Here is a 21,048-nt window from a genome sequence, read left to right as displayed (position 1 = left end):
AGCCATCAATTTTATGTTACACATGATTTTGATTGTTTTGGTGCAATCACTTGCCCTATGATGTTTGCATGCACTACAAATTTTTGGCTTGCTTTCTAGTAGTTTAAACATGTATTTTTTGTATTTTTCTTTCAAGTGGTTTGTGTAAAGAGACATGCTATTTCACAAAGGTCTTGCAATTTTTTGTAGTAATTTGTGTTGAAAAATTCAACCTCAACAAAAGTATGGCAAGATTTTCTTACTTTGTCAAAGTATCAACAAATGTGACATCATCTTGCCAATGACTTCTATTAACTCATAGCATTTAATGCTCACTTGCCAATTATTGCAGCTTGCAAATGAAGCTCACTTCCTATTCAAAGTTCCATGAATCCTTTATTGGACTCACTAGCATGTCACAGCCAACAAATCGCTAAAAGGTTTATTGGGTTTGTGCTTGATTTGATGTAACTGATTGTAAATAGTGTGTAGAAGTTTGTAACCCACAAAGGATATCTCAACAATGACAACTAGATTATGCTTTTTTGCAATGTGTAAAGAGCATATGTACCTTCTCAATAAACAACAATGAGTGGCTTTGCACTATGAAAGAATCCATGGAATGTGTAGTGCTAAGTGAATAGTTGTTCCTCGCAAATTGAAGGCAACTTTCCATGTGTAAGTTGTAATAAGCACAAAGGAAGTTTTGATCCTTCCAATACTTTTCTTGTGTACATGCCCTTACATAAGGCCACAAGTTTAAATGTTTTGCATATGGTTTTTTTTAATCTTCTAATACTTGTCTAAGAAGACGTTGCATAAGGCCACAAATTTAAATGTTTTGCATATGGCTATTAGAAATAAGTTAAACTTTAAATTTGACGCATGTTCCTTAAAGAAAATATGTCATCAAGGATTTGCCTTTATTGTCTATTCATCTTTTGAACTCTCTCCAAGTAAGCACCATTAAGCACTTGTGTGTTTATTTCAAATGTTATATTTTTTTAGAAAGATATTGAATTGTTGCTTAGTTTTAGCTTTATTTCCACATCAACCTTTTCCATATCATGAGTATTCACTTCAAAACCTAAATTAGTTGAGGTAGTATTAACAAGAAAACTTTGTAGCATTGACCCATCTTTGAATAAAGCCTCATTTTGTCTATTGTTAGAAGATTTGCAAAGTCCTTTCCAAGTTTCATGGTTGTTGAGCAATGTGTTCAACCCCTAAGAATGGCATGTTCAACAAGCGCATATTTTTATATTATGTTTGTGGGACTTTATGGATGGTGTATCAGATAGACAATGCATGCTTTCTTCAATTTTTGGGTGCAACGAGCTCTAATTGCATTTTGGCTTGCACATTCAACAAGTCATAGTGCCTCATAGATGGAGGTCCATACATATACATTTGAATCACATTGGTTTTTAAAACTCAAGTGGAACTAAAGTGGGTGGTGATAATACATCATAAACAAGTGCTCAATGTTTGGGTGTTTAGCAATGCCCTATCTATATGCTACAGACCTATAATTTTTCAATTTGAGGCTCTGTGCAATAATTGAAGACTTTCTTTAATGTTTTTGTTGTGGTTTTTTCCACTTTGTTATCTAGTAGGTGCAATAAATGGCAACACGATGTGCATATAAGATCAATTGAAGGTATGCATTTTCAAGCCAATGTGTCATTATTTGGACATTGGACTATATATGAATACAACTTCCATCTCAAGCATTTCATCAAGCTAGGCCAATGGTGTTCTGCCAAGAAAGATGTTACAAAGAGAGCAAGATTCCCTAGTTGATGCACCATTCTAAATGCAAAAATTTAAAATCTATTTTTGTAGTATGTGGATATTCTAAGGGATTCTAAATATTAGTAATATATGTGATGTTGAGTAAATGCCCCACATTAGTATCAATCGTAACATCTTTTACATAGAGCACTTTTCCTCAGAGCTTTCCTTTTCAAAGATGGACCCAAATGGATTACAGAGTTGTTTTCACTACATCATTACATTTAAAACCACCCTCAAGGGGATGAGTACTCATAGCAGTACAAAGAATTCCTATGACTCAAGCAATGTAACAAGCAAGAACAAAGACTTGATATTATCCTCAAGCTAAATGTCCTGCAAGATAAGCTGGCTAAAAATTGAATGGAACTCATTCAAATGAGTAGAAATAGGCGTACCCTCCTTCATGCAAAGGTCCACAAGCTTCTTCAACCAATATCACTAAGGTGCAGAGCTCTGCCTGTCATAAACATCACAAATCTTTTTCCATAATGCATAAGCATCACCCTTATGTCAATGATATTGAAATACACCTACTTTGATAATGACAGAATGATATTAGGCTTCTAACATGCCTCTTCCGCACCAAGACTTGTCATATCTACGTCTTCTAATATTGAAAGTTATTGCCACCAAGATTTTCAATATTGAAAATAGCACTATCAACTAATGAACTTGCCATAATGACTACAAAATATGCAAACTACAAGGGTGTGGGTTGTTGTAAATTTAGCAAAATAATCCCAAAATTTATCCAAAGGGCGAGCAAAAGGGCAAGAATAAATAAGGGCATAGCTGTCCACAAACTACAATCAATACTGTCAAAACAAATTATCTGCTCTTCAAAAGAATGCTAAAAATTGTAATTACAGCAATGCCAAAATAAAGACAACAATATATGTCAATCCAAGTGTGAGCAAATAGCCAAGAAAACATGCACCCGCTACTAGGGATATATTGATAGTAGCAAGTGAGATATAAAGAATGCAACTAATAGTGAATGAGCACAGATCATTGATACCAAAGACTATCACGAACTCAAAGTGTCAGTAAATCATACATCCCATAAGTATATACATCATGCATGAAGAATGTCTCAAGAGCGCATATATATATCACTAACAAACCACTAACAAAGGGTCAAAGAACCAAGCTCTACCAAGTAAGTGCAAGCGTCTCCCATTGGAAGCAAATTTGAAATGCAAAGTGAGCAAGCAAAGCTTAAGATATATACATCATTTGAAAAGCCCAAGCATATCACAAATACATTCAGACGCATAAGTGTCCAATGAAACTTCAATTATCGTACATAACTAAGCATGAAAGGTCATAGCAACTTACCAAAGTCCAAGTGCATCAAGCGTAGCTCCAAGCTAAGCCTCAAATGTCATGGTAAATATGTTGGAGCATATGCATTAGTGCAAAGTATTCATATAAGCATATGATATATTCAAGAAGTATGTAAAGTTTAATTCATCAAGCTTTCCCAGTTAACTGCTTGCTACCCAAGCAATGTACTGTAGTGAAACCCTACACAAACTGAGCTATTTGACTCAAAGCAATCCAATAAGCATCTCAATACATCCTCACGACTTCCACTAGTGATTTGGGTACCAAATAGGCATTAATAAAAGCATACATGAGCTTCAAACACCAAAGAGACCATTGTTCCAAACCTATAGTAGTAGGTATGTTGTAAATAATAACAAATCAAATGGATAGAGGAGCTCCAATGATGTCTGAGAGGAAGCCCCCAATGCCTAGAGAAGTTGCCAAGTTCTTAACCAAGTGCCCAGGATCCAAGAGCTAGAGGCGTGATGAAACCTTATCAAAAAAGTGAGAAATGGCAACGTACGCAATCACGCCAAATCTAGCTACACTCCTGGTTGGCTAGGTTGAAGGTCAAGGAGCACACTGTAGTGCTCAATGCATCCCCATTGAGATCCTAGATAAGCATATAGAATCCAAAAGAGAGCTAAGTATCAATGGTTACCTCGAGAAAAAGAGAATTGAATTGCCATGAAACATTCAAGTATAAGCCTTGAATCCATTTTGAAGCAATGCTCTGTGAAGCCCCTGGTGTCCAAGCTCTAATACCAACTAAAAGGTACAGCTCGAGTGAAAGCACAAGCAAGAGCAATGCAAGAGCTATAACGGATAGAGCAAGAGAGCAATAGACAGAGACATCGCATGTGGAAACTCTAAACAGTCATAATGTGTGACCAGCCTTCCTTTATTCTATTTGTCACTAAAAGGATAAAAAATAAAATGACAATTATGGACGTCCATACAAGTGGCTTGCACATTTGTATACAAGTAAATGTAGACGACTAGGCACATGTGACCTTTAACACCCAACAGCATGTTTACTCATATATGTGCACATATGCATATACATAAAGCATAGAAAAAACAAGAGGCAAAAAGAAAAATGTGTGTGTGTAAGATCCATATATATACATACATGTACAAATAGATACACACATTTATGCATATATGTATATATGCTCATACACACAAACATGTATGAGAAAAAATAAAGAGAGCAAAGAAGAGAATGGATACGCACTTACAAAACACCCACTTACATATGTGCACATGCACATATACAGATATATACATCCACATACAAAAATATACATTTACACATACATGTAATGCATACACACATGCATATACATATATACACATGCATATATATGCACACACGTGAGGTGAAAAAAGATACATAAGGGGGGAAAACAAAGGAGAGAATAAAAATGATGAGAGAGAGACACATTTATGAGACCAGACAAATAAACACACACACACACACAGAGAACATAAGAAAAACAAAGAGAAAAAGAAAAAACTATGTACATGACAAAGCATAAGAAAAACAAAGAGAAAAAGAAAAAAGTATGTACATGTACATATACGTGTGTACGTGTGTGTGTGTGTGTGTGTGTGTGTGTGTGAAGAAAAAGAGACTAGATATGAGAAAAAAAATGATAATAATGTAATTGATTAGGTAACAATTATTAATTATTAATAAAACAATTCATTATTAGTAAAATATGTATAATTACATTGCAATTAATGTATTATATATATAATTGTATACATATGTTATTATCTATTAAATATGAGAAAGGAGTAGTAATTCTAGATATAGTGTATGGATTGTCAAATTTATGTGATGTTATGGGCTCAATGCGTGAGGATAGAATGCATATCATGATAAACTCAATGTGAATAGAAAGTAATATTAAATGTATGTCTTTGAGAAACTTTAAGAAATGGTCTTAAGGGTTCTTTGGAGATATAGTATAGGCTTAATCTTTTTAATGTTGGTCTTGCACTCCCTATATAATAGTGAGTGTTGCATCCCATGTATCGCATCTTCACACATACAACATTATATAAGTCCAACACATCAAAGCTTTCAAAGTTCATATCATATTCCATATATCAACCTTTTGTGAACCCTCTTGCCATATGAAACATGATTTTAAACCTTGATGAGAAACATCGAAAAAACATCGATGCAAAGTGCATGGAGAATCTATGCATAGAGTACCTATCATTTATTATTGATGGGGCACATTCTAGGTTCACATGAATCTTCACTATAAGAATAAGTCTATGTTAAGTCTGTGTATTTACTTGGTTGAAGGTTAGCTTAGTTATAGTGGAGATACTTGACTAGAAGTGAGAGATCCTTGAGATCAAATCAAGGGGAGCACATCTCCTTCAATGAAACACATCAAATTGTGCAAGAGAGCATTCGACATGAGAAATTCATGAAATACAATCCACTACAACATAAGATTCTTTAGGAAATACAACATGCTACCCTTTAATAAATTTCATTAACTTGCGTCCGTCTTGCACCCTTGGAGGATACAGCTTTACACGTGGGTGAAAAACCACGCCAAAGCTGGCCAATTGTGTATTGAACCACACCCCAAGCTACCTATTGTAAAATAAGATTGATGAAAGAAAAACTATGCTAAAAGAAGACATTTAAGCAAGCATGTCATGAAACTACTATTGTAACGATGCAAATAGCCAATGAATATCCTACATATACATTTTGCATATAAGATGCCTTGGAATGTTTGAGAAGCAACCAAACATCACCAAATCCGAAGCATTTGATAGGATAAAAGCATTCTTAAGAATTTTGATTGGTTGTAATCAATGAAAAGGAATGATGCAAATTCTTTGACCCAATTCCTCAAGGTTGTTACTAGGGATGATGTAGTGCTTTATGAGCTTGCACAATTTGAAATGGAGGATGCATATGAGACTTTAGAGAATATGTTGAGGATTCCAAGAGAGAACAATGTTGAAGAATGTAAAGTACAACCAACTCAAACCAACACACGTAGAGACTTTAGAGAATATGTTGAGGATTCCAAGAGAGAACAATGTTGAAGAATGTAAAGTACAACCAACTCAAACCAACACATGTAGAAATGAAGATAGAGATGGAAAAAGCATGCCTAAATGGGTTGTTAAGACCATCAATATGGTAACCTAGAGGTACCATGGCAAGGATGTGCCAAGGATTGATGAGCAAAGACAATTCGATCACGCCAACTGAGAAAGTTAGTGTACATTCACGCTAGTTAGATGCTATGAAGATGAAATGGATGCTATTCTCAAGGATGGCACATAGTAGTCCATGTATAGACTAGTGGAAAAGAATGTCACAAGCGCACCTTGGGTTTAGACAAACAAATCAATTACAATGGAAAATGGTAGTATTGACAATATGAAGCTACGGTAGTAGACCTAAAAAAGTTTCATACCCCTTAATTTGCTGACCATGCACCCACATACATGGATGTGGTAAAACGAGTAACACAAATGCCAACACAAGCACAAGATCAGAGACCATGACAACAAAACATCACAATGGTAGTATGGATGCTGATGCCACTAGTTCATACGATGAATTCCACTCGTTTACAATATAGTCCACTAGTGTGCAATATGACAAGATACAACAGACTTCACAACAGTAAAGAGGAGCAACAATGATGGCTTCCCATCAATCACAACAGTGAAGAGCAACAATGATAGCTTCCCATCAATGCCAAGGGCAATAGCTCTCATGCCCAAGGTTTGACAAGGATATGCCAAAGCCGGCTTGGAAGGGTGGAGCCTAAGATAAGCATATAAAGACACCTCTCTCTCTCTCCCCCTCGCTCTCGCTGCCCCTCCACACCCCCCAAAACACACACGCGCACACATACAACCCTCAGCTTTTGCATGGGCACATTTCCATCTTTCTTATATAAGAGTACATCATCCATTCCTCCTCCCTCCCAACCAATGACAAATTTTTAACACAGCCCTCAGCTTCCAATGGGCACATTATATCTTTATTTGCAATGACATAACTTTTACATTATCCAGTTTTCTCTCAATCAATTAGTCATTTTTGATAGCCCTTAATTTTTGCACCCATGAGCTCGCACACAGCTCAAACTCTTCAATTCCTGATGTGTAAGAGGTGAGCTCAATAAAAGTGTTCACTCTATTTAAACTTTGATGTTGCAAATCTGGTAGACAATCTCCTAGAATCTGTTCCATGCCAGAATAAATGAATATTAGGTTAAAGATTGTTTTGTATCTTTACCAGACTCTTCCCTTGTGGACACTGATCAGAAAACTCAGTGCTCCATAGCTGTAAGAGAGAATGAATTTAGTAGCCATGAGCATACAAATAGCTCCCTGTATTTGATGTTATTCCCGACTTACAGAAAATAGGATCCTAGCTAGAGCATGATGCCCCCAGACTTATCTACAAAATAGCTCGTACACAATGTACAGAGGTGCTCAATGAAACTCCACCAAGTCAGTCACCCTGCCGAGTTCCCCATGAAGCTGTCCCACAATGCAAGCACCTGACAGTTTTCAGTCAATCATTGCTGACTTGCTGGATCGCCTGTTTAATGCATATCTGCAGGCAAACCATCTGAGTACAGTCAGTAAGGTACACAACTGACCTCGACTTATCTTATGAAGAGCCTCTTTGTTGCATAACTTTCGGTCCCTGCACTGGGGATTGTAGGTGCAACTTCAACCTAAACACACAAACAACTTCCTACAAATACGAAAGTAAGTCTTAGATGCGTCTCCCAACAATCATGCAATCTAATCCTCTTACCCCGGACTCTTTTCAGGCCTGTATCCTATATGCATCTATGCAGATAACAAAGATGGTAAGGCATATTTTTAACCAGACTCCAGAGACTGCATGAGCATACAGCAACAAATCTGAAGAATGCAGATTTTGTCAAATGCATAGACTGCATATGATAAGGGAACAAACAACGGACCAAATCTGACATATATGGTCATTGCAACATTATTTGGAACTGTTATCAGGGAGGCATATGACCACCACTGTTGGGGAAGGAACGATCAGATGAATCTGCCGAAGTATGCAAGTAATCAGAGTCTGAGCCATAAGGATGACGAAGCCGCTTCTCCTTCTCAACTTCAATGGTAGAAGAACTAGATTCAGGGTAGTCATTCCCGGCTATCTCTTCAAGCTGCTTAACAACCTCACCCATGGACGGCCTGTTTGAGGCTGATTCCTCCACACATGAGAGTGCAACGCGGACAAACGAGCTTAGTTCAGACAGGGTCTCATCTCTGATTCGAGGATCCAACATTGATCGCAATGCATTCAGACCATCTTTCTCAATGGCTGCCTTTACTTCTCGCACCACATACTTGCCACGTTCAATTGGAGCTCTTGCAGTAAGTAGCTCAAGCAGCACCACTCCAAAACTATAGACGTCACTTTTCTCTGTTAACTGCTGAGACGTATAATATTCTGGATCTAAATATCCCTGCAGCAGTTACAAACATCTCATTCAGGTTAGACTACTTTCTAGAAGCTCTACCATTGACAAGTAGGTTATTGGGACATGTTTAGAATTTACAGGTCAAGCATTGCCACATACATGAACACATAGAAAGGTACATACCAGAGTACCTTTGACTTGAGTTGAAACATGCTGCTTTCCACTATCCTCACTGGGTCCAACTTTTGACAAACCAAAATCTGCTACTTTCGCAATTTTCTTGCTATCAAGAAGAATATTAGTGGACTTAATGTCTCTGTGAATGATAGGAGGGCTAACAAGTTCATGGAGATACGTTATACCCCTCGCAGCACCTACAGCAATCATGAGACGCCGATGCCAGTCCAGTTTAATCCCACTGCGACCTGCAAGTGTTTTGCCAATACATAAGAAGAACCAGAGAAACTTCTAAAGAGCTGTTGTAGTTTATGCTTGTCATTGTAGTAAAATTTTACCCAAAAGATTCTCTCTGAGCGTTCCATTTGCCATGTACTCATACACAAGCATCTGCTCTCCTTGTTCAAAGCAAAATCCAACCAAGGCAACAACATTTTTATGATGCACACGTGAAAGGAGCTCAATCTCAGTCTTGAACTCTGATCCACCTTGCACGGAATCCTTTTGAGCCCTTTTTATGGCAACTTGCTCTCCAGTTGGGAGTATACCTTTGTAAACCTGAAATAATTGCATTTTGAGTGAGTGTACAAACCTAGACCATGGAAACTGCTTAAGGTGAAAAGATGTCTTCATGGGAGGTAGTCCACATGGAAGAGCCATTCCTCTGGAGTGGCCACCTGACCTCAACTTCTGTGAGCTAAACCAAAATTGATATCACCCCACTTGTGCGACTAGTTGGACATTAAACCTCTACGACATGGCATAATTTGTTCCATGAAAACAATGGGATTTACATGCCAACCACCAAGCCAATGCAGTGAATGGGGTCTGAATCCTGGTCCTCTGTAAGTAAGCGATGGGGCTAACACACACTAGCTACATGAACTTGAATGACACCCAATACATGATAGTTTGGGTGTAAGCTCTGCTCTGTCTACACGTTTTACCTTTCTATCAGGGTAGGAAAACCAGAGTTGCTAAAACTAAGTTACATCAGGTTGACCAGGCAAGTCAAGTGCATTGGAAAATAGCTCCCAGGTGCTCATCTTCAGAAGCTGCAACCTAAGGCCATCGAAAAGGAAAAACAGAATGTACCAAAAGCAAGGTTAGTGGAGAGTTGGGAGCCTCCAAAGAGAAGGTGATTCTGGATGACCAACCATCAAGTCAACAGGAGAGTGATACCCAACTCATCCAGAGTTCAATGTACGTGGTAGGTTCTAGATAATGTACTGCCAAGTCAATGAGGGTCAAGTATTCACATTACATAAGGGATCATGTGTTTGTGAGCCATGCAATAGCATGGCAATTGGCAAACCTGACCACACAACCTAAAAAGGCTCATCACACCTAGCTAGGTGCAGTTGATGCTTTACAGTATCCTTGACTGGTCCACCTTGTTAGGTGGGGTTTGGAATTCTCTAGTTTATCAGTTCTCATTAGTAATATGATGTGTTCACACTACAATACACATTCAGAACACCAAGGTTAATCACCCCTTATTTGAAGAAATAGGGTTCTTTTAACATGCAATGAGTATAAACCTCAGTAAAAGCATTGTTGATGTCCACGTTACACTTGCTCACCAATGCAGGGAAGGGCAGTGAAACAGGGTAAGGTTTACAGCAGATGAGAAATATTTGTTGCCAGGCATGACAAGCAGCAGCAGAAGAGGATCGAATTTTGCTAATGGTGCAAACACACACACACACACACAATCACAGACCCAGGGCATGCACACACAACACTCCCCCCCCCAACACACGCACGCACAGAGAGAGAGAGAGAGAGAGAGAGAGAGAGAGAGAGAGAGACACCTTTCCATAGCCTCCAGAACCAATCTGATTGGTTTCACTGAAGTTGTTTGTGGCTTTTTTTAACTCGTTGTAAGAAAATATTTGGGCTCCCTTCAGTTTAGGAGCAGCACCGCTCTCCCCCTTGCTTCCCCCCCATGAGGCTGGTTTTCAAAACAGAAGAAAGACACATTAGAAGAACTATGTATCACGTAGCATTTAATAGCAATGCTCTTAACAGAATGTATCCTTCTGATGAATATGTAATGCATGAAAGAAGGGCATGAAAATGTTTCGCTGTTATTACCAAACGGCTTGCTTAACTGCCTTGCTTTATCTGCCCGTTGCTTTTGCAAATACGCAAATAGGCACACTGCAAGAATAATTAGAACCACAGATGTTGTTCCCACTCCAATTCCTATCTTCGCATTGTGACTCAGCCCAGAATTTGATGGGCTTCCTCCTCCTGTCAGGGAGAACCCAAAAATAGTTTTAAACTATACTCAAATGCTGTAAAATCATGATTACGAAACCTTGCAAAACAAAGTTACCAGGATAACTAGCAGCCTCAATTTTAGGCGGGGGTCCAAAGTTACGGGGAAGATTAGTGAAGTTATGCAGCAGTGAGGTAGCCATTCTGTTTATATCATCACTGCTGAAGCGTTCACTGATTGGAAAAATCATCAAGTCAATAAACAGTTGATTTTGAGAATTGAAAGAACCGGAGGACACAGATATCCGCCTTTGATCCACATCTAGCAGGTCCGAAATTGCAGTGATGAGTGCTGCAAGGGTGGTATTACTTAAGACTGTGAAGGAGGGTGCTCCAAATATTAACTCTACTTGGTAAGGGATAGCACAAGTGCAATCAACAGGATCCACTTCGTGATCAGATTCACACTCTATTCCAGGACATGCATTGCTGCTTTCAGTAACTGGAGCTGATGGAGCACTGGAACACACCCTTGTGACAAGCGTACTGCTGCCTTCACAAAGAGGATTACCCTGCAGTCTGCTTTAGGGCCTCAGTATTGCCTGAAAAATCTCCCCAACTCCAAAACTGTTCATTGAGGCTGCTGTACATCAGTTAAAGAGAGGAATGTTCGCATACATACCTAAGTTCTGACCTGTATCTTCCTGGATTAAGATTTTCAATTTCATTATCTTCCAGGGATACCAAAGAAAGTTGATCACCAGCCTCACTAAGGTCGAGTGTGCCATTAATGTTGTTATTGCTAAGCCTCCTTTACAACCCCCCCCCCAAAAAAAAAAAGAGATTTAGGGAAAGGGTGTAGCAATGGAATTAAATTGGCCATAAAGGATATCCTGGAGCTTCAATCAAACACCTACACTGTAGCAAGAGATGGCATTCCAAACAGGGAAGCTGGAACCTGCCCACTGACTGATGTGTGTTGCATGCTCCTATGAAATGTGAGAAAATCATCAGAACGAGTATTAACATGTTAAACTGATAAGGCAACCTGGGAGCATTAACTTACAAGTCGGTTAGGCTCTCAAGAGACAACAACCATGTTGGAAAAGCTTCATCAAATGAGTTGTTACTGAGTTCCCTGTGAAAATAAAAAATATTAGGGGAAAAAGACATAACAAGCGATTCATAATTTCTGACTATGTGCCTCTTACAAAAGATTCAGGTGACTAAGTGTCGATAAATTAGGCAGAGGACCAGTGAGCTGATTTCCACCCATCTGCCTGCATACACACAACAGGGAAACAAGAATGAACAAAATTTCAACAATAAGCCCACACATGCGATTGTGGAAAACATGAAGGCAAGGAAAACTTACAATTCACTCAATTGACTCAATTGACCGATCTCCTGAGGAACTGTATCCATCAAACTGTTGTTGTTGAGCTTCCTACAGTTGAAGAGTAAGCATGGCTAAGAAAAGTCCAACATGATAGGTGTAGGCAAGTTGTCTACATCCAGCTAGTAACAGCCAGAAAATCGTACAACATCATGAACTCACAGAATAATAAGATTTGAGCAGAGTCCAAGTCCGCTTGGTATTCTACCAGACAACCGGTTAGAATCCAGAAGCCTTGGCCACATTGCAACAACCAGAAGGTTTCAGATCATCATCGACATAAAACCAGATACAGAAACCACAAACCTATGGGACTTACAGATGGATCAAGGTCATATCAGAGTGGCATAAAGTGTCTGGAATAGCACCACGTAAATTGTTGTTGTTCAAATGACTGCAATGATGCAGTAAAAGTCAAGCATTTTTTACACATCAATGATATTGCCAAAAAACATAGTTGCCAAAATCATACTGCTAACAGTGCATAAAGCAGTCATCTTACAAATGTCCTGCTGCAGTCAGATTGTCAAGGCCTGCATGGACTTGATTGTTTCCATCTGAAGAGTAAGGGATGGTGCCTTCCAAATTATTGAAAGAAAGATCTAACCAATAGAGTTGGCTAAGCAGACCGAGTTCATGTGGAATTGGTCCTTGAAGCTTGTTATTGTTTAATGATCTGAGAGAAATTCCAAGAGAAGCACATCAAAATACAAAAACTGTAAAAAGCATTGGATCATCAAAGCCATCAAAACATACAGTTGAGTGAGATTTTGAAGCTGGCCCAACTCTGCTGGGATGCTTCCTGTGAACTGATTGGACTGCAGGCTCCTAAGACAAAATATGAAGTTATGTTACAGCAAGAAGCCAAAACCAAGAGCTTTAAGAGCCTTAAAGGTATTGAACTTGACTCACAGAAGCTTCAAACTGATAAGCTTCCCGAGCAGAGGAGGCAATGAACCACCCAATGTATTGGCTGACATATCCCTGCAATTTAATCCAAACATCACACAGTATGAGAGCATCACACAATAAGGTTTTAAGCCTATGAGGACAGCTGACTCCGACTGGGGACCATCTATAAACACATGGGGCTTACAGAGTCTGCAGGGCAGTTAAGAGGCTCAGATCTGAAGGAAGTGTTCCAGACAAACCCAGGCCGTTTAGTGTTCTGTAATACACAACATTGGCTAGAAAGTGATCATTACAACAATAGTCCCATGATATTATTTTGTCAGCGTGTATCCACAGTTGCTTACACTATCGCACAGAATGATGCTTTGCAGACTTACATGGAGATTACCCTTTGTGGAGAAGAGTTGTCACAACTGATCCCAGGCCATTTGGATGCACATGGGTCACCACCAGCCCATTGGAAACCTGTCGAACCGAAATTTGACAATGACATCTGCAATGCCAACAATGCATTCACTGCAGAAGAATAGACTCAATATGAGAATCTCAATTTGTTGAAAAATAAAGCAGAGTCTACAGATGGCTCATTTCTGCACTATGTAAAAGATAAAGGAAACACAGAAGCCCTTCCATGCCTTCACTCCAATACAAACAGCAATACACATGGTTACAGATAACTTGCAGCACAAACAGACCACTGCTGTATTCTCAGCAATTATCAAATTCTCAGGACCGAAGCTAGCAATTCTGACAACAAAAGCACATCCTCAGAAATGAACCTCAAAAAAGGCAGGAAAATCAGCCTGCGCCCAAAAAAGTAATGAAAAGAGGGAATGTTAAGAGTTGTCTTTGAGAGGAATGATAAAGTCTAACAATGTTAATGTTGTATTAAGGAGAACGCACAAAGCTTTTAAACTTTTGAGAATGAACTAAGCGACCAGCATAGTTGATACAAACTTTACAGCACACAATATTTTCATATATGTTTGGCACTGGCTCTTTCTGTCAAACTGTCCATGCAAAATCCTCTTCTCTTAGATGACAATTCCAACATCTGGACTGAAAATTTGCAGGTCAGGCTTGATTATGATGACTGAAGTGAAGGACAGAATATCCCTGTTAGTGTGACCTGCAACCATGTATCAAGTTCAGTATCCCAAACATGCTGATAGGCTTCTTCCTCGTCATGAGGAATCACTCCTCCTAGGTACTTGGTCATGGTACTAAAGGCAAGAGGTTGAGCATCCCTTTCCACCTAAACTGCTATCGGGGGTCTAAGCACCACCAACTGTTCCTTCCTCATCTATAAAAATGACCCTCCTCCTGGGTTGAAAGTCTCATTCCCAAAGTTGAAATCCTGTGCAACAACGCTTGTGATTAATTCCCAGCCTGCATTGGCATCTTCTGGCAGCCACAATGGACAGTGGTAGAGCTTGCTCTGATGAAGCCCTTCTATCTGAGAAGAGACTGCTGTTGTCTTAGGAATCCCATCAAAGCAGTTGCATCCCCTAACAGCCATCCAACGACTCATACTATCCAGCCATCCCCTCACAGGCATCTAGTGAGCCAATGCTATCCATAGAGCAACAATCATATGATTGATCATCTGCACTCATCTCCCTTCCTTGACACGAGCACAAATTGTGACCATAAAGGGGGTGGTGAAGACTGCTTGGTTAAGATCACTGATCTATAGATTGAGTCACTGGCCTTTTGAGATATGAATGTCTGAAGCTTGATAAGAAGAGTCATTTTCTATAGAATTGTTCCTCTCTTTAGATGCAAATTGGATCAGATGAAAGGCTTTGGAGTGCGCTGATCAACCATTATACCACCTTGCTCAATAGTATAGTTCTGGCAAAATACCTCATATAAGAAATTCGTCGATTGTTAGAATGAAACCATCCATCCTAAGCATCCAGTATCAGACTGGCTGGCTTCCTTCATCCAACTGACAGAACATAAAGCAATTGAGATTGCAAGGCCGTCTACAACTTCAGAGTACTCAAACAAGGAAAGCTGCTCCTGATACCACAACTCGTGTCATCGAGGCTAACTGGGAATGGGCACCCATATGCTGACCCAGAGATTGTTTGTCACAGAATAACAATAGTATTGACAAAGTTATATTTACAAGCCAATCGGAGAACTGATCAATAGCTCCCAAATAGATTTTTGGATGTTAGTGCGATTGTGCAATCCCCTTGATATTAGTGCAGTGACTACATTAATGTAACGAGAAGTTTTTGACATTTTCCCACGTGGGAATAGGGCCTCTTGTCCCTCGTTTTTCCCTATAGTGTTCGACATCGTGAGCTTCTGCTGGGGAGACACTGCATACCGGGAATTACAGTGGGAATTGGTCTTAAACTTCTTGTGTATGAAGGGGATTATATTAAACGCGTACAGCAGGGAGAAGAATTAAAACAAAAGTTACGTACAGTCATTATTGTCAACGGCAGCATGAGCTGTGCGCCAAAGTAAGAGGAGGATCCAGTAATGGAGAAGGTCTAAGCGCACAGAACCGGCCATTGGCGATGGAGCAAGGAGTCACACACTTGGTGGACCTGTGATGCTACTGCACTAGCATATTGACCTGTGATACCACTGTATGGCCATGTACTGCACTAATAATGCCTGATGAGACAGAGCAGGGAGGTAGAAAGAGAAGAGGGATAGCCACCGGTGGTGGTGATATAGACAAAGGGGGGGGGAAGGAGCTGCTGGACAAACATCAGGATGGAGGAAAAATCAGCAAATAACCTGGTCAAGTGGAGCGATGAGTTTGTGAGAGGGGGACGAAAATAGCAAGGGAGAGGGCGGCAAGGGAAGCAAGGGTAACGAGGGGCAGCAGTAGGGGGTAGTTAGGGGTCAAATGTGGGGGCAAATAAGGGGAGCTTAAGGTGCAATGGGGGGGGCAATTAAGATTAAATGGTGGTGGGGCGATTAAGGGTTAATATGGGGGGTGAGTCTTGAGAGAGGCAAGAGGGGCAGCAGGCAGGACTGAAAATGAGACACAGAGAGAGAGAGAGAGATGGCAACTTGCAAGTGGGCGATGGCAAGTGGGTGATGAGTGAAAGGAGGAACAGGGGCCCGTTCAGTAAATGCGCCAGCTCAGTTGCCTGGTTCGACTAGAGAGAGGATTGAATGCAAGGCAGCAGTACCTACGCCTCTGTCAGCTGGCCGGCTGGTTTGTTCTCTCTCTCACTCTCTCCCTCTCTCTCCCTCTCTCTCTCTCTCTGTGGCTCGGCTAGCATTACTATGTGGGTATAGGATATTTATTTGATTCCCGTCGAATACATCCAATTTCTCAAAGCTCTCTCACCGGGTGTCAACTTTCAAGAGTCGAGACTTGACCTAATCAATTCAAAGTCCACGCGATGCATAATAGGCTATATTGGGCCTTTACACGTCCACAAAAAATGACACCCTCTCATAGCTACACCACATGCAAGTTTAGAGCCGAACATGCCTAGGCCTTGAGACCTTGGCGAGTCCTAAAGTTTTGGCAAATGGAGGCGAGGAAGCAATAAATCTGCAAAAGTTCCCGAGCCGACTGAATAGCTTTTTTTTTCAAGACTTCACCTTGCCTCCTAAACAGCCTAAATAGCATATAAACAATGTCCACTATTGGGGATGCTGCCCTATTTATTAGGTCGAAAAGGCTTTGAAATTGCATTTGAGATAGCTTTAATTATTCAATAGATTGCTGTAAGGCTAGAGCCAGCAAGTAGTTTAACCCATCCATGGTGGTTGAGAGACACGGCATAGATGGTAGCTAACGGTATGCGATTTTGCTATGGATTGGTATACCTTCTCTACCTCCTCTATGATAGAGTAATCCCCTTGTAATATGATTTTGGCCTCATCTACTATATGTTCTATGGCCCAATCCTCATGTTGGTCTAACAGTGTGTCCTTTAACCATGGGTAATTTGATAGAAATTCTTCAATTTTCTGGGCTTCTTGCCCTATCAAATATCCCACTTTTTCTTCAATTAGATAGGAAAGGCTCCCTCTATTCTTTTTTTTCCTAAAAATCCTATCGACCTTTGTAATTCATGGTCTCTCCTCTAGCATTAATAGCCTATTGTCCCAATGTGCCATCCCTCCCTTTTTGTCCCCTTCAAATGGATTGACTATTATCATTTGATTTTTTTTAGTGTAGATAGTCTTGTCAGATATCTTAAGGTCGTCATAGTCGTCATGGTTGTCTTGTTTGTCATGGTTGTCCTTTCTATCCCCCCCTAATGGTGACTCATCAAAGAACCCTTCCCAGGGCTCCATGTCCTTCAAATACTTCACAATGTCCGACCGCAAGCTTCTTTTTATAGGTTCCCCCTCTTTTAGACTAATGCATTTTACCATTCTTCCATTCATCTTCTTTTTTATGACGATATCCCTATATCCTAGGGATCTTAGAGAGTCATTGAGCACTTCTCCAAATGAAAGGTAAATGATGGGCTCAATCCCGTTTACCTAGGTATGGGTATCTTCTTGGCCCCTAGTGGTATTTCATTAGGGGGTGATACTTTACATTGCTAAACAACCATTCCAGTATACCCGATACATCTCTTGCCCCCTCCACTTAGGTCATTAATGGCTTCTACACTCTGCCCTATTCAAGACCATTTGGCAAGCATATCAAGTGCCCAATTAACCAACCCACTCACATCTTTTTTTAGTTTTGTAAGTAAATAGGGGTCTCTTCGTATAGCCATCCTAGGCATAAGTAGGTATAGTATGCACCGTCTAAAGCCGTCGGTTCGGTCTTGAGCCATCCATATAGTGTTGGATGTAACCGGTAGTAATGCTATCACGAGTACAACATAAATACACCCATTTTTAATTTCCACTACAAGCTTATCGCCCGATATCATCTTCTTGATAATGGAACACTGCGTATCATTTACCTTTGTAGGTATATCTGGAAGTGCAATTAATATTTAATCATGTATTATTTTCATTTCAAAGCGATTAGTCAATCTAAGTAAATCCAAGGAACATGTTGCATCCCCTAATATATGTTCTAAAAGTTGCACAAATGTAGACTTACCGGTCGCTCTCGGACCCCATAGATATAAACAAAACTATTCGCAGTTATCGTTTATAAAGAGTAATCGCAAAAATCCCCTAATCACATTAAGCTTAAGAGGATCTCCCCCTGTCAAACTAAGTAGAAACCTCTTGTGTTTTTCAGACAAGGGTGTACACAGATCCAACTTTATGCCTCCTCAATGGAATAACCATAAACTTGGATTGGGGGGTTGCAACATCTTAAGCCCATTTTTTACGACTAACATACCATTAGTAAAATGTACCCCCCTTAAGGGATGAACAACTTTGTGCAGCTCTATCCTTAGGCACTCTTCCATAAGCTTTCTAAATTGCAGAGGGTGCCCATTCTCTTTCTATTCTCTGGGGATACCTTCTTTTTTATTTCAACAAGCTCCTTTTGTATCTCTATAAGGATGTTGTAGTCAGTCCCCCTCATGGATTGACCATCTCCCGTCTGAGTACCTATACCACTCCTTTTTGAGAAGCCTATATATCCACCTATTTTGAAGCCTTGTGGTCAATTCCTTACATACTCTTTCTTCCAAGGACTGCTCATTGGTTAGCTCTATAAAGCCACCTTTTCTCTCCTTATCTCTCTAGTATTTGTAATAGATCCTCCTCTTTATCAGCATCCAATGGTGGGTGTGGCAGAGAAAGCAGGATTGAAATAGCATGATTTCTTTAGTGAGGCCTTTATTTCCCTTCATATGCCCATTATTTATTCATATATAATATGATAGTGCAATAAGACTATCAGTTCAGTTGGACAGCACCTATATTATGTGTGCTCTTCTCTCCCGCATCTTCCTCTTCTCTTTCTCCACTACCATTGCATCTCCTTCAACTGGTATCAGAGCTCTGGATCAGAGCTTGATCGTGGAGCTTGGCCGGCATTACTTTTGCCTGGATTGAAGACCTAGAGCTTGGAGCTTCAATGCCAGCCATGGCTTCTTCCCCCCGAGGTAAGATTTCATCTCCCATCTCTCCCCGGCCCTCATAGGCTCTTTGTAGGTGTTCCTTGGCTTCATTGGACACCTCCTATGCCCCCATTTGCCCCCTTATCCTCAGCATAACCAGCAGGCCTCACAGTAGTAGCTCACGTTTTTTTTGCGACTGTTTCAAAATTTGGCTCAAAAATCCCAATTTTTTCTCATATCTCGGTCATCTGGAACCCGATTTAGGCAAGGTAAGAGTCTAACTTGGGGTTTTGGCATGCTCCAAATGCAATGGCGATGTTAAATCTGCCAAATTTTGATCATCAAAATTTTTACAACAGATCTAAGTTGATTTACAACAAGAAAATGTCATGCTCTTAGCTTATGTGATGCTCCTGAGGCTTGGTATTTGATGCCCAAATGCTTTGGAGATGTTTGCCCAATGTTTTGAGATGCTTTGGGACTTGTTTTGAGCTTCCATAGCTCGATTTATGCAGGGATTTACTGCTGTACATTGTTTAGGCAGCAAGGTTTTATCAGGGACAGCTTATGCATAATGCTCTTTGTTGACATTCGGGTGTCCTGTTGGATGTATTGATGCTTAGTCATCATGGTTTATGCCCGGATATGCTATTTAAGAGCTATTGAGCCTTGATTTGGATGCGCACACTTTGTTCTTAGTTGGGATTTATGGTACCTTAGTTGACATGTTATTTTACCTCCAGTTTGGTTATGCCTATGGTTTACGGGTGCTCCAGACTACTCAAGATGATATGTTGATGTATTTGGATGATGCCGCTTTGATGTTTATGCTCCCAGATGCTTCTAAGCAAAGAGTAGAGCTCAATTCTTGGTTCACTGTCATTTTCTTTACAACTGGCATTTCACTTGACAAGGTTTATGCCCCGTGCTACCCATTATGGGGCTGATGTCTGATGTGGATGCTTTTGGGTTTGGCTGTGGTATGACAGATGTTTAGGCTTGAATCGACTTGCATTTGAGAATTTTGTGGAGTAGTTTGCATTTGGTCGGCTTATCACTTATGCAACTTGGATGCTATTTGGCCCTTAATGCCTCGATTATGGATCTTGGATTTACTTGGATGCAAATACATGTTTGAGCAGTGCTTGCTCCATTGTCTTGGTAGTTGGTTATTGAGCTTTCGTTGCTCATTGATGCTTGGTTCTTTGCGGGTTACTCCTTGATCCGTGGACTTCTTGATAATGATTGGGTTTAGCAGTTATGGCTTTGTTGCTTCAATGTTGCCTAGCTTCTATGCTAGTTGGGTTGCTTTTGCCCATACAGGTCAGAGAGCAGTTGCTCTTGATGCTTACTCGGCTATGCACTTTGTCTACTATCATGTAATTTACAGAGCCACTTATTTGGATGCTGTTGTACAGATACTTGGGCTTCTCCTGGAGCTTGACCATTGCAGGATCTTATGCCACTTACCGATCTTGCATTGACTTGGATACTACTACGTGGTCTGATGTACTACAGAGTCATGTTTGCCATTATGGTTATGGGCTAATTTCATGGCTGAATACCATATGCTCTTATGACAAATGTCTTATGCTTTACCGTACTGTGGTTGGTTATGTCATGCAGTTGGCTATGACTCTTCTTAATGTGAGAGCTTTTGCATCCTTGGTTGATGCCTTTATGTCCTCCCGTCTGTTGAGGTTTCATGAGCCTTTACAACATGCTTCTACCTCTGATGTACTTGCAGATGATTGTCTTTATGAGCAAGTTCCCTCCATTGGGATAG

At 40.2% G+C, this 21,048-nt stretch overlaps 1 protein-coding gene across 3 annotated transcripts; it reads right to left on the bottom strand.

Moving 5' to 3' along the window:
- Positions 1-7,338: 7,338 nt before the first annotated feature.
- On the bottom strand, positions 7,339-16,513 carry LOC148041057 (leucine-rich repeat receptor protein kinase HPCA1-like). Of its 3 annotated transcripts, none has more exons than XM_087676206.1 (20): positions 15,729-16,508; positions 13,665-13,803; positions 13,472-13,543; positions 13,288-13,359; positions 13,132-13,203; positions 12,878-13,051; positions 12,695-12,769; positions 12,538-12,609; positions 12,355-12,426; positions 12,191-12,259; positions 12,046-12,117; positions 11,897-11,968; positions 11,662-11,790; positions 11,098-11,558; positions 10,854-11,012; positions 10,571-10,710; positions 9,095-9,314; positions 8,763-9,004; positions 8,106-8,624; positions 7,339-7,726 (listed from the first exon to the last, which is right to left on the bottom strand). In XM_087676206.1, exons 1-19 carry the CDS (start codon positions 15,817-15,819, stop codon positions 8,151-8,153), a joined length of 2,877 nt encoding a protein of 958 aa, XP_087532332.1. In that variant the 5' UTR covers positions 15,820-16,508; the 3' UTR covers positions 7,339-7,726; positions 8,106-8,150. The 3 variants fall into 3 exon arrangements, with proteins under 3 accessions (XP_087532332.1, XP_087532339.1, XP_087532346.1); XM_087676213.1 differs by lacking the exon at positions 15,729-16,508 and adding an exon at positions 15,154-15,620; XM_087676220.1 differs by lacking the exon at positions 7,339-7,726 and having other exon boundaries at positions 8,437-8,624; positions 8,771-9,004; positions 15,729-16,513.
- Positions 16,514-21,048: the final 4,535 nt, after the last annotated feature.

This window comes from Lygodium microphyllum, chromosome 1, assembly GCF_053477565.2.
Source record: "Lygodium microphyllum isolate KBCC chromosome 1, Lygodium_microphyllum_v1.1.10, whole genome shotgun sequence".
Classification (NCBI taxonomy): Eukaryota; Viridiplantae; Streptophyta; class Polypodiopsida; order Schizaeales; family Lygodiaceae; genus Lygodium; species Lygodium microphyllum.
This window is presented reverse-complemented; position numbering and strand designations above follow the sequence as displayed.

Bases quoted from the DNA above. Each gene is read 5' to 3' on its own strand.
- LOC148041057 (XM_087676206.1), bottom strand. From the start codon at position 15,819: ATGGCCGGTTCTGTGCGCTTAGACCTTCTCCATTACTGGATCCTCCTC. The intron at 12,770-12,877 runs GTAAGATGACTG...GCATCATTGCAG, and splicing joins CTGACTGCAGCAGGACATTT to TCATTTGAACAACAACAATT. The intron at 11,791-11,896 runs GTAGGTGTTTGA...GGGGTTGTAAAG, and splicing joins ATGCCATCTCTTGCTACAGT to GAGGCTTAGCAATAACAACA.